Source organism: Ipomoea triloba, chromosome 8, assembly GCF_003576645.1.
Source record: "Ipomoea triloba cultivar NCNSP0323 chromosome 8, ASM357664v1".
NCBI lineage: Eukaryota > Viridiplantae > Streptophyta > Magnoliopsida > Solanales > Convolvulaceae > Ipomoea > Ipomoea triloba.
The window spans coordinates 17,841,821-17,855,658 of NC_044923.1; the positions used below are offsets into that span (position 1 = coordinate 17,841,821).

The 13,838-nt window shown below is 36.4% G+C and overlaps 1 protein-coding gene across 8 annotated transcripts; it reads left to right on the forward strand.

The window, feature by feature from the left end:
* The first annotated feature begins 788 nt into the window (after positions 1–788).
* Positions 789–11,957, forward strand: LOC116027494. 8 transcript variants are annotated; one of them, XM_031269170.1, is made up of 14 exons: positions 789–1,238; positions 1,477–1,584; positions 2,595–2,883; positions 3,339–3,407; positions 3,498–3,635; positions 5,467–7,050; positions 7,146–7,494; positions 7,982–8,066; positions 8,192–8,248; positions 8,408–8,467; positions 8,550–8,771; positions 9,141–9,409; positions 9,492–10,686; positions 10,904–11,957. In XM_031269170.1, exons 5-14 carry the CDS (start codon positions 3,593–3,595, stop codon positions 11,378–11,380), a joined length of 4,341 nt encoding a protein of 1,446 aa, XP_031125030.1. In that variant the 5' UTR covers positions 789–1,238; positions 1,477–1,584; positions 2,595–2,883; positions 3,339–3,407; positions 3,498–3,592; the 3' UTR covers positions 11,381–11,957. The 8 variants fall into 8 exon arrangements, with proteins under 8 accessions (XP_031125030.1, XP_031125034.1, XP_031125027.1 ...); XM_031269174.1 differs by having other exon boundaries at positions 1,477–1,547; positions 5,451–7,050; XM_031269167.1 differs by having other exon boundaries at positions 1,477–1,547.
* The last annotated feature ends 1,881 nt before the right edge of the window (positions 11,958–13,838 follow it).

Genomic DNA, 13,838 nt, shown 5'->3' on the forward strand with positions numbered 1-13,838 from the left:
TATTAAAAACTATTAATGTTATTAAAGTGTATATATATATATATATATATATATATATATATATATATATATAAATGTGATGAGCTTGATTCATCATATATATAATTTTGTAATTTAATAGTTATGTTGATTTGACATGAATGATTATTACTCCGTAATATGGATATTAAAGGTATGCTATTCTATATATACTTGAGTGTGTGTATATATGTTTAACATAATACTTATAATAAAAAAATTTAATTAAAATAATATATATAATAATAAATCCATAACAAAATATACAAACACAACACTATAACAACACTACAAATATAAAATTACAAATTATAAAGTCCAAACATCAATAATTATTTAATTATTTATATATATATATTCAAAATTTTGGTATACCCTTCAATTAATTAATTTAACCAACCGTTTCGGAACGAATTAATTGTTAATAAAAAATTTACAAATTATTTAAACAATAATTGAACCAAAATTTTTTGCTTAAAGAATGGTTAACCAAAATTCTTCAATTTGGTCAATTAACCAAATTTTCACCAAAATTTACACACCTCTATAAACAATAAATAATAAATTCAAATAAAATCAAACAATTCTAATATAATACAAATAATTAAATTCAGTATTTATTTAAATTTAAACAATTAAAAATGGTTTAAAAGATCATTTAAACACATATTATTTCTAAACAATTATTAATCTAAACTAAATGTATAGTAATAATCTTTATCCTTTTTTTTTTAAAAAAAAAAAAACAAATTTTATACACCCAAATACAACCTAACCCTACCCATCTTCTCTGCCGCTCTCACCCATCGCGTCTCTCTGCGTCTCCGATTCCCCTCCTCGGCGTCTCCGCCTTTCCGCTTCTCCTCCCTCACCATCTTCGCCACTCCGCTTCTCCTCCCTCGCCGTCTCCGCTTATCCACCCTCGCCGTCTCCGCTTATCCACCCTCAGCGTCTCCGCTTCTCCTCCATCGGCGTTTCCGATTCTCCTCCTCGGCGACTCCGCCTCTCCGCTTTTCCTCCCCGCCATCTCCGCTCCGCTTCTCCTCCATCAGCGTCTCCGCTTCTCCTCACCCGGCGTCTTCGACTCGCTGCCTCGGCGCACTCATAGTCTCATTTATCAGTTCCGGTTCTCCGCCCCAGGCACCTTCGGCTCTCTGCCCTCTGCGCTTTCGATTTCAAGCTCCTCTCTCATCACACCTGCAAAGCAATCCATTGAACAGGTAGTGTGTTTGAACTGTTTTATTGTAAAGTATGTGTTTCTATACTCCAAAATATGCTTGTACGACTTAGATTTAGGATTAGGATTTCACATTTCAATTTCTGTTCCATAGGTCTTATCTCCCTTCATCTATCGATTCTTCTTCCAATTTAGCAAAAAAATAAGTTTAAATTCATATGCTTTGTACATATCAACAATCACAATAAAATGTTAATAGTAACCATACATTTGTTTTTCAGGTTTTTCATGATAAAAAGGTGTAAAAGGATTAAATAAGTGGTAGCTACCATTTTCGAAGTAGTAGTAGTAGGTATGCTCAGAACTGCTTCTTCCTCTTGCAACCTATGGTAACTTATCGCCTCTTGTACTGCATTATCACTTTTTGCGATGCTTGCTTGCAACTGAATGTTTGTACTGCATCTGAATATTTATACTTCATCTTCATAAATATTAAAAATGGAGAAAGTGAATACTCTAAAATTTGAATAGAAACTCAATGACTCTATGTTTCTTGGTTTTTTCTTCTCACGGTGTAGATATGGGTTTCACCCATCACCACAAAATTATCTATTTATAGGATGTTTCTTACGAAATTTTTAATGTGTTGTACTCAACATTGGTTGTCAAGAAGGAAGTTTCGTGTACACAAAGACAAAGAGGTGCCTAGGAAATTGGAATGGAATTTAGTAAAAATAAAATTTTAAAAAATTAAGTTGTCAGTAAAGAGATTTCGTGTAGAACAGTACAAATACTTTGACTTTTGGAATATGGCCAAAACCTGCATTTTGTATGGGCGGGAATTTTTCAGCTGTTTCATTTTGCTTTAATATATATAGAGATTTTAGTATGATAGGAATTGTAATCTAGAATTGTACAACGAATAGGAAAATCATCCTGTAAGACTCTTTTGTTTTTATAGATATTATAGATATAGATTATAGAATTATTATAGAATTATAAATTATAGATATATAATATAAAAATTTATCCGTGTATCGCATGAGTAATTAGACAATTATTTGTTCTAATTCAAGCAAAGAAAACATCAGAAAACATAATTGATCCAACCAAATATTATCAATTGCGCTATATAATATTTGATGTTATAATTTATATAATTGTATATCAATCTAAATATTCTTAAAATATTATAAAAAATCCATTCCGTGCAACGCACGGGCGAAAATACTAGTTTATTTGAAAATGAATAAAGTTTGCGACGGAATTAACGACGCAATTTATTCCGTCGCAATGTGATTTTTTATTTTCTTTTGTTTTGTTTTGTTTTTTTTTTTAATAAAAGCATATTATATATATATATATATATTCTAACCCTAATTGAAATTTAAACTTCTAGCCGACGCCTCCATCTTCACCATCGCCAAACACCACCACCGTCGATCAGAGTGGCCACCGTCGTCGACCCAGCCATTGCCGAACACCAGTTACTCCTTCGCCGTCGACTCATCTCCCATCGAATCGTCGCCATCGATTCACATCCGTCTGCTGCTGGAGTGCGAACTGCAAAGCCGTGTGCTACTGGAGCTATCGAAGCCGTCTGTTGCTGCTCCCTGGAGCTCCGTTGAAGCCACCTTTCGTTGCCGTCGATTTCCGTCCGTCTGCTACTCTGCTAGTCTACTGTACAGGTAAACTGTATTCTCTATCGTCTGCTACATTATTATTATAGGCCTATATAAGAGATTTCAATATTCAATTATTCAATTTCATTGTTTCTATTTTTCAATTGTTTAGTCCTTTGATTAATTCTTTCATTGCTTTCATAGTTGATATTTCACTAGTTCATACTTCAATACTTCATACAAATGAATGAAATGATAAATTTCTGCCTGAGTGCCGTACTTCAAGTCTTTGTAGTGTTGTCTTTGTGCATTTTTCTTGTAGTGAGTGAGTCTGTATCTTATGGCAAAACGAGCTTTGCAGCTATTCGTGAGTAGTATGTGTTATTCTCCTTTTTTTTTTTTTCTGGCAATTTGTATCTATCTGATCTATTTGATACTGGAATGATTGATTTCGTATTTATGCCTCTCATGGATCTGATTAAACCCTAGCTCCTATGGATTCTTGATTGTTGTTTCAATAGGATTGTCATTTTACACAACAAACGAGGAATTAAGGAGGTTATTTTTGCCTTTTGGTGATATTAAAGAAGGTAAATATTTGTTATCTGCTCTTGATTATACCATATTACCATTCCATAAAGATTTGATTTTTTTTTGTTTTGTTTTTATGACTTATATAGATTAGTACTTTGAATTGATTTAGCAAGGCTTGTGATAGACCATAGAACCCAGAGGCCTAAAGGATTTGGATTCGTCACCTTTGAATCAGAAACTGATGCCCAGAAATCCAGAATGCTTTGAAGGCTTTGAATGGCAAGGTACATTTTTCCAATTGCATTGATGTAAGCCTGTAACTGATTTGCCTTTGGGTAAGGCTTAGGCAAATCAGTTAGACCATCCCTTCAAAGATAAGCAGAACCTTGGGCTTCTTCCATGGGCGAGAAAGGTGCTCTATTAGCTTGCCAGAAAACGATGATATGTTAGAGATGGTGCTTATGAATCTTTAAGCGGTTTCCAGATCACATGATTGCAGTATAACTAGGTATGCATTTATAAAATTTGAGTGTCGATCAATATGTTCAGTAATTTTCCCTCTTTACACTAATGATATGCTCATATGCTCCAAAATTATGCTCCAAAATTTACTCCTACGATCCAGTTTCTTCAAAACATCCCCTCAATTCAGTCCAAAATTTAGTTTTTTCAATGCAGATCGTCAGAATAGATAAAAAGGAAGCAAAACAGTAAACCATTCAATTACCCAAACAAGAGAAGCAAAATGTGTTGCACGCCAGCAGAAACGAAGAAGCCCCAAGCTTTCCCCGCCTTCTCCTAAAGCTTTGTTCAATGAGAGCTTGAGTGCATATGAATTCTTCGCCGGAAGATTGATTGATCGCGGGAGAAATTAGGGATTAGCAGAAGAAGCATGATTACTCCCGGGTCCGAACAACGAGAATGATATTTATCTTCTTAAGAAACGCCGTCGTTTCAAATGTTTTCTTTTTCCATTCAAAATTCTACTAATTTGAAACGACGGCGTTCCAAGACCATTCAAATTTCTATCAATTCTACCAAGTATCAAATTTTCCCTGGGTTGAAGTATGTAGTAATGTAGTATGACAGTGAATCTTTCAAAAAATTTAAAATGTATGTGAAAAAATATTTTCAATGTTTGGTACAATTTTTGACGTAAGATATTAAAGTTCGAGTCATAAGAGAATCTAATTTCATGATATTAAAGAAAGTAAATCCCACCTAAGAGAGGTAGAATACTTTTTCCTAAGATGACTATAAATCTATTAAATTTATTTAATTATATGTATTTATCATTTTTGGTTTATTCGTTTCATACTACATTACTACATACTTCAACCCAGGGAAAATTTGATACTTGGTAGAATTGATAAAAATTTGAATGGTCTTGGAACGCCGTCGTTTCAAATTGGTAGAATTTTGAATGGAAAAGGAAAACATTTGATACGACGGCGTTTCTTAAGAAAATAAATATCATTCTCGCTTTTCGGACCCGGGAGTAATTAGGCTTCTTCTGCTAATCCCTAATTTCTCCCGCAATCAATCAATCTTCCGGCGAAGAATTCATATGCACTCAAGCTTTCATTGAACAAAGCTTTAGGAGAAGGCGGGAAAGCTTGGGGCTTCTTCGTTTCTACTGGCGTGCAACACATTTTGCTTCTCTTGTTTGGGTAATTGAATGGTTTACTGTTTTGCTTCCTTTTTATCTATTCTGACGATCTGCATTGAAAAAACTAAATTTTGGACTGAATTGAGGGGATGTTCTGAAGAAACTGGATCGTAGGAATAAATTTTGGAGCATATGAGCATATCATTAGTGTAAAGAGGGAAAATTACTGAACATATTGATCGACACTCAAATTTTATAAATGCATACCTAATTATACTGCAATCATGTGATCTGGAAACCGCTTAAAGATTCATAAGCACCATCTCTAACATATCACCGTTTTCTGGCAAGCTAATAGAGCACCTTTCTCGCCCATGGAAGAAGCAGCCCAAGGTTCTGCTTATCTTTGAAGGGATGGTCTAGTTCTGGCCAGTTTAAATGCTTGTCGGCATTCATTTGCATAAGCATTTTCTAACATTTTGTTCTCAAGATGTCATCATGTTCAGCTGCACCATCTATTGAATTTAAGGATTCCAACCAACAAAATCTTAACCATGCTGTTGGAAACTCTTCCAACAATGGCAAAGGCACTCAAGAAAATGAGCACAAGGATGATGCTCCCAATGCAAATTATAATGGGACTGAGTATGAGGAGGATGATGAAGAAGAGGATGTAGATTTTAATCCCTTTCAAAGAGAAGTTATTTGTCCAGAAGCTTCTTCTAGCCTGAGCTCGGAAGTTGAAGGTTTGGATGCTGATGTTGCTGACAGTGGTGACAATGTTTCTGAAGTTTTGAAAGGTTATGATGGAGCAAATTCACTAGGTCTACCACAGAACTGCCTGGCCGGTGATACTGAACATGGTGAAGAGATTGTGATGCAAACTGAAGCATCTTCTGGAAAGCTTATGGAAAAACAAACTGTTTCAATACCTCAAACTGAAAATGAAACAGTAAACATTAAGAAGAATGTATCAAACAGAGGGACAGATTGTATTCAGGAGCTTGCACCCAAAGAGTCTACAACTGGTGCAAATTCAAAGATGGCCATTATGGATAGGGATGATGAGGATGCTATATGCAGGCGAACCAGAGCACGGTATTCACTTGCTGGCTTTACACTTGATGAACTGGAGACTTTTCTTCAGGAAACAGATGATGAGGATGATATTCAGAATGCTGATGATGAAGAAGAATACAGAAAATTTCTAGCAGCTGTGTTACAGGGTGTAGATGGAAGCTCAACAAATGCACAAGAGAATGAAAATGTTGATGATGAAGATGAGGATAATGATGCTGATTTTGAGCTTGAAATTGAAGAGGCATTAGAGAGTGACCTTGATGAAAACGTGAAGGATGATATTGTAGAGGAGTATGAGGCTGTTGATCAACGACCTAAGACTAGGCTAAGTAGGCGCCAAAAGACATTTGTTGAACATAAAAAAAAGGTTGCAGGAGAATCAAGTAGGCCATTACGCCCTCTGTTGCCATATTCACCAATTGCTTCATACTCTGCACTTGCAGGGAAAGGCTTGGTTCCTAGGCTTGCAACACATTGTCTGCGTCCTGTCAATGATGGATTTATAAATGGATTTACTCCATATCAGATAGGACAACTGCACTGCCTGATACATGAGCATGTTCAACTTCTTATTCAGATATTTTCTATTTGTGTTCTTGACCCTGTTAGACGAGACATTGCTTCTGATATTCAGAAATTGATCTCCGAAATGCTGTGCAAGCGTGACGAAGTATTAGCACAGGGAAGGGTACCATACCCCCAATTTTGCTTCTTCCCTCAACATATTCATCCATCAGTGGCTGGTGAAGCTCCAGATGTTTTGCCGGGACAAAGTACCCATGGATTTTCTTCTGCCTCTGATATGCAGAAAGACTTCTCTTCTGTGCAGCCTTCTAATCGAACTTCTCCTTCAACAGGACAGGTAGGATATGCCTCAAATGAGCAGGAGGGATGCTTGCGAACTCCTGAAGGCTCCTCCTGGATGCCTTACTTAGGCGATCCAACACTTTCTGTTCTTGATGTGGCTCCACTCAAATTGGTTAGAAAATTCATGGATGATGTTTTATCAGGTATGTCATGTGGGAAAAATGAATTTCATTTTGTTTATTAACTCAAATTAGGTCCTGATCCTTATTGTACACTATGTATTGACAATTGCTAACAGTTGCACAAGAATACCAGAGGCAGCCACTAGGAGCTACCAATGATGTTCGCGCTGAAAAAATTCCCCTTTTTCCTGCTTGTAACATTCAGCAATTTGCTGAAACAGATTGTCACACTCCATCTTCTTCATCTGTGGACCTGACTTCCTCATCTAATGTTCAAATAGCAAAAAAGACATTGGCTGCTTCACTAGTTGAAAGGGCCAAAAAAGAATCAATTGCACTTGTTCCAAAGAAGATTGCTAAACTGGCTCTGCAGTTCTATCCATTATTTAATCCGACCCTGTATCCTCATAAGGCACCTCCAGCAGCTGTGGTGAACCGGGTGCTCTTCACTGATGCAGAGGATAAGTAAGTTGATGCTCTGTGTGTGTGTATGTGCATACATATATTGATTAGTACTGTAAATGATATTGACTTTTAGTAATGCTTATACTTTTGCTCTTATACTAGTCACTGCTCTTCTGTGATTAGGAGAATTAATAGTAAAATAAAAACATAAGGTGATTAATGCAGGCTAAGTAGACACATTACTAAACTACTATGTAAATGATTCCCAACAGTATATACAATATAATATCACTGAAGGAATATTTTAGTCGATTTTTCATGTTATTCGCATTTCTACTTATATAGTTACAATATCAGTTGTGTTGTGTATTTGTGTTCAGTATATTTGTATGTTTATTTAATGGTCTTCATTTTTATTTTTTCACCATTTAAAAAAAATAAAATAATGGTTTTCATTTTCATTTAGTCTCATATAATGCTGTGCTGCTTTTACTTATTATGATGGAAATCTTGAAATCTTATTTTGTTCAACCTTGCTGTCTTGTAGATTATTGGCTTTGGGACTGATGGAATACAATACGGACTGGAAAGCTATTCAACAGCGGTTTCTTCCTTGCAAATCTAAGCATCAGGTGATTTTCATATTGACCTGGTATTGCCTTTTTCTTGCCCTTTTTTTATTATTTTATTTTTTAATGATTCTGTATCTTATGAACCACTTTCTCTAAAAGCAGTTCCTATACTATATTTTATGCAGATTTTTATCAGGCAGAAGAACCGCTCATCAGCTAAAGCACCTGAGAATCCAATAAAGGTAATTAGCTGCAATTTCAGTATATGGCATCAAAGTTGTCTTGAACATCAACAGCTGACCATTTTCATGATTGGCCTTCTTCTTCTTCTTCTTCTTCTATGTTTTAATGTTATCATGCATAGTAATCTTACCTGCAGAAGTTACTCCTTGATTATGTAGGCTGTTCGAAGGATGAAAAACTCCTCGTTGACCGCAGAAGAGATTGCACGGATTGAGGAAGTATGCTTGTAAAGTAACTTTTAAATCCATAATTACACTATTTTGCCCAAGCTGTCTAATCTTAATTGCCTAAATCATTCAGGGTTTGAGAGTGTTTAAACTTGACTGGATGTCAGTGTGGAAGTTCATTGTTCCATATAGAGATCCTTCTCTGTTACCTCGGCAATGGCGTATTGCTATTGGAACTCAGAAGTCATACAGATCAGATGCAAATAAAAAGGAAAGGCGACGCTTATATGAATCACAAAGAAGAAAGTCCAAGGCTGCAGCTTTGGCAAGTTTGCACTCTTCATCAGAAAAAATGGTATAGTTTTTCTTCTATATTAGTTCGCATGGCTGAACTAACATTTCCCACCTGATTGGCTGCTTTATATTATTAAAATTAGTACAATCAGATATGAAGTCATATAGTCCTCAGAAATATATATAATTTTTTATGGTCTTTAGCTTTTATGTATTCAATAATTGTTTCTGATTCTTTCAAAAAACTTATTAAGTCTCAATCTCATATTTTGAATTTAATAGTGTAAATGTATAACAAAGTACCACGTCGGCTAAACAAATATAGTATTGTGTGTATGCCTATTTTTGGTGAGAGAAGAGGGATTCCTTTCATGAGTAATGGACTCATGGTACTATCTTATCTTAAAATGAGTTGGACTTTATTTTGTAGGATAATGGCATTGGTAAAAATGTTGAAGACATGAATAGTGCGAATGATTGTACGGATAAAGATGATGAAGCTTTTGTTCACGAGGCATTTTTGGCAGATTCAAGGGCTGGTGTCTCAGTCATCTCGGCAACTAATCCTATTCCAAATCTAGCAGATGAAAGTCGTCCTTTTCCACCAGAAATGGGTGGCTCTCAAGTTGGAGAGAGAATAAATGAAAGTGGCTGTAGAGACCCTCTACCCCAAATCAACCAGTTTCCTATTTCTTTAAAGTACTGCTGTTGTATAATCCCTCTCTTATGAGGCTGCTCATTTTACATTCTCCATTGAACCATGATTCATATCTGATTTCAGGTCATCCAATACTGAGGTGTTTATGCGGCCATATCGAGCCAGAAAAAGTAGCACTGCACGCGTAGTGAAATTAGCCCCACAGCTGCCTCCTGTTAATCTTCCACCAACTGCTCGTGTTATGTCACAGTCAGCATTTAAAAGCTACCAAGGTGTAGTCTGTACAAAGGTTTCTGGTGCTAAAGCTTGTCAGGATGTAAATGCCACAACAGATAATGGGGATCTGCAAGTTGCAAGTGCTGCAAAGACAGGACTCAATTGTTCAAGAAGAGATGTGGAAGTCAGGAGTATCACTGCTGAAAGCAATACTAGCACACGGCATCATGACGATGAGTCTGAAGTCCTCAGGGATAGACAAGTGGTGGAAGAAAAGGATGGCCCAGATCTTCAGATGCATCCACTACTTTTTCGGGCTCCAGAAGATGGTCAATTGCTATATTATCCATTGAATTCTGGTCCTAATGCATATAGTTCATTCAACTTTTTTCCAGGCAGTCCACCCCAGCTAAATCTGAGTCTCTATCGCCAAACAAACCGTGGTTTTAACTTCTTTAACAAGGCTTTGAAACCCAAGGGAAAAGCTTCTACATCATGTGGTCTTGGCTTTCATCCACTTCTACAAAGAGCTGCTGATGCAAATTGTGTCTCAGAAACTGCAAACTCTGTTGCCCAACCCTCTACTTATTCAGAACTACCAAGGGAAAGACTTGCCCAACCTCCAAGCTCATTAGATGCCTCTCGAACCGAGTCATGTATGAATAATAGTTTAGTTGCTGCACATCTTAAACCCACTAGTCCTATTGGAAATTATAGTGAACCCGATCTTGAAATGCACTTGAGTCTTACATCCAGAAAACAGAAAGCTCTAGAAAGATGTGTGACTGATCACGATGTTGGAAGATCATCGAGAAGTATTTCGGAGACTGAAGTGAGGTCTCCAAATACAAGTACTTTAAACAGAATGAGCAGTAATCTTGGTTCAAGTGCTCAAGCATTGGCCGTATCCAATGAAAAGGATATTGGAAACAACGTTGATGACATATCAGGCCAGTCTCTTCCAGGAATTGTGATGGAGCAGGAAGAGCTGAGTGACTCTGAGGAAGAAGAAGAAGAAAATGTGGAGTTTGAATGCGAGGAGATGGCAGATTCAGAGGGAGAGATATCTCATTCTGAGCAGATCACTGGTGGACAAATTGAGGTACCTTTCCATTATTTCTTCAGCATTTTGAACAGCTCAATATTGGACGAAGTACCTTTTTTATTCTTGTTTTTATTTTTTTTATCTGTAATATTGTTTAGAAATACCTTCAAGTATATTATCTTGCGGCAATTTGTATGGCAGCCTATTGCAGTAATAGTTATTTCCTTGATGGCTTTTTTTTTTGTTGGTTTAATGGTCCAACAAATTTTATCAGGAGGCGGACAGAGTTGGTAGTGATGAAGACTCTGACGATCATGTACCAGTCAGACGTGGAATTTCAAAAGAGAATTCTTCTAACCCCTCTCAGTTGGTATTGAGAGATAGAGAGAGATATAGGCAGCCCAATTCCTTGTGCTTGAATTTGAATTCATTTCCACTTGCCTCACCTCCATCAAAGCTCAAGGATACTACTAGTGGTTCTGTTGGCAAAACGCAAAAGCCTGCTGGTTCTAAAAGGTCTGGAGTGAATGTTATTGACGATGAGAATAGTGCGAAAATAGAGAAGCCTGCTGCAAACATTATTCTAGAAGAGTTGAATTTGGGTTGTTTGGCTTCCTCACTCAGGAAACCAAGAAAACGTGTACGTAGATCAGATTCTATTCCCAATACTGGAGGATCTAAAAAAGGAATGCCAAGTTTGAATTCGGGCATCAGCATAGAAAGCTCAATGAAGGTGAAATCGATTGATTGATTCTCTCTCTCTCTCGGACAAGCTCGGAGTATTGGGTGGGGTTAAGGAATAACGAATACAAGCCAAGCTGAGATGGTGGGGCAGGGATGAGCCAAGAAAATTGGTTGGTGAAAGCAATTCTGAGGGAGCATGCCAAGAAAAGCCCAAACATTTTGTTGATTTCAGGATATGCACAAGTAATGTGGAACCAATAAAAGGTAAACTAATTATGCGTGCTGATGCTCCCTCCTTCACAGGGACTGTTAGTTTGTAAAGTTTGCAGGCCCTGGGCTCGCCAAACGCGACACATTCAACTCAGTTGTTGAATAGATAAATGCGGCCCCGCAGTGAAATCCCGTCTGTACAAAAGCATGAGTTTTGATTTTTGATTAGGAAAAGGAAAAGGAAAATGATGAGAATTTCTTGGAGAAAAGAGGGAATACACATCGTAGGCATCTCCATTGTGTAGAAACAACAAAGATCCTGCAAAGGTTTTCTGCGTAAGCAAAAGTTATGTTCTTGCTAAGGGATCATCTGAACACTTTTTTTTTTTTAAAGGTGTTATCATCAATCAGTGCCGGTCACCGGCTCACCGCCACCTTCCGGCCAGGCATATTTACTATTTTTTGGAATTGGGATTTAAAAAAAAGAAAAAAGGAAAAAAGAGCAGAGGCTATCATTAATTTGATTTATTTATATATGTAAAAGAAAAAAGAAAAAGAGAATAGAAATCTCAATCAACCCTTTATTTTAATAGATATTACATATATATGAATTTAAAATTACTGAGCGCTATGGCCATCACAATTCACAAGCAGTGGCAGCTAAGGAGATGCCATTGTTACAAATGTTTGCAAATGCTCTCATGTGCTTCCTTCCATATTCTCCCAATGCCCCACAGTACAGTGTTCCTCAAATATCTTCACCTGCCAATTAATTGAAGACATAAATATTTATTGAAACCAATTCAACCACATTTAGCTTAATTATTAATTATATAATTAGAGGTGAGATAATGGATGAACCCATATGTACATACCTTCTCCCAGATGAACACCCCCTGCAGGCATGGGCATGGTGGCAGTGGGAGTTTAGAATCAGCTGGAACATATCCTTGGTACTTTGAAAGCTTGTCCTTGAATTGCTTTCTTATATCCATGTTTCCATATATCCTTGGTACTTTGAAAGCTAAGCTGGGTATAATATAATATATGCTCAGCTCATGAATTGAAGAGTATAGCAAATGCTCATATATATATATATATATATATGCAAAAAGGTTAGCTGTTGCTGGAAACAGCTGCGGGCTAATCAAAGTCGCAATAATATAATATTCCTAGTAGCTAGATATAGTTTATGGTTCGCATTTCCTAGGCTTTTATCTATGTGCTTAATTCAAGAAATTAAATTCTAGTGTTTGTTAGCTGATTATAAATTAGCTTAGCTGATAGCTGATTACATGCGAAATCACTTTCTCAAAAAGTTTTTTGAAAAAGCTACTTTGAACATATTTTTATATTTTAGCATTTTAGAGCAATAAGTTATTTCAAAAAGCTAATTAATCAAACACTTATAATAATGAGTGTTTAACCAAATCAAATTTTTTGCAAAAAGCTAGCTAATAGTGGTTAAATAAGATAAAATTAACTGATAAGCTAACTACATGGCTATTGTTTTTTGTTTTTGTGGGTATCCTAAGGCCTTCCTCAGTGGAGATTTTGGTGTGGTTTTTGTACGTGTGATTAAGAAAGAGAAAATGAGGAAAAAAAAAAACAAAACAAAAAACTGAATAAAAAAATAGAAAAAAAAAGTAATTAAGTGTACGCGCCTGCATGCTTGGGCTTGAGATTTGCACCTCATGCACGTGAGACGCAAATCTTCTCCTACAGTGGGCCTTCATTACTTGCCAAAATCTCCAAATTTACAAGAGAAAAATACCCAAAGTCGATCCCTTGACATTCGTAGAAAACTTATCCTTAACATTTTACTATTTCAAAATCGCTCAAAACCCACAAATGGGGATGGCGTAAACGTACGTTTTCTTAGCATAGTGAAAGCTTTGTTTTTTTACCAACTGATTTGATGAACTTCTCAAAGTGCGTGCGTGGGGTTTACTTTCATTGTCAATTAACCTTTTTATTTCAACTAATTAATGGAATTTGATTTGTGAAAGTTATGCGGTTACGGTAAGGACACAACACATTGTGTACATTTTCCACCTGTTAGGAATATATTATTTGTATTCTGACTCTAGTTTATGTTATTTATTATGTGTCTTGCACTGTTTGTTATTCAATTGAACATTTAACAATATTTCAAATCCTCATCTGGTATCAGTAGTCTCCAGGACTCTTCTTTCATGGCAGGTCAGGGAAACAACGATGGTTCTATTCAGGCCTCCTCTGAACGGACTGTTTCGGACTTCGCGTCTTCCCCCGTTTTCCCTACCAGTTCCTTATCGTCTGCCCACCACTATGTT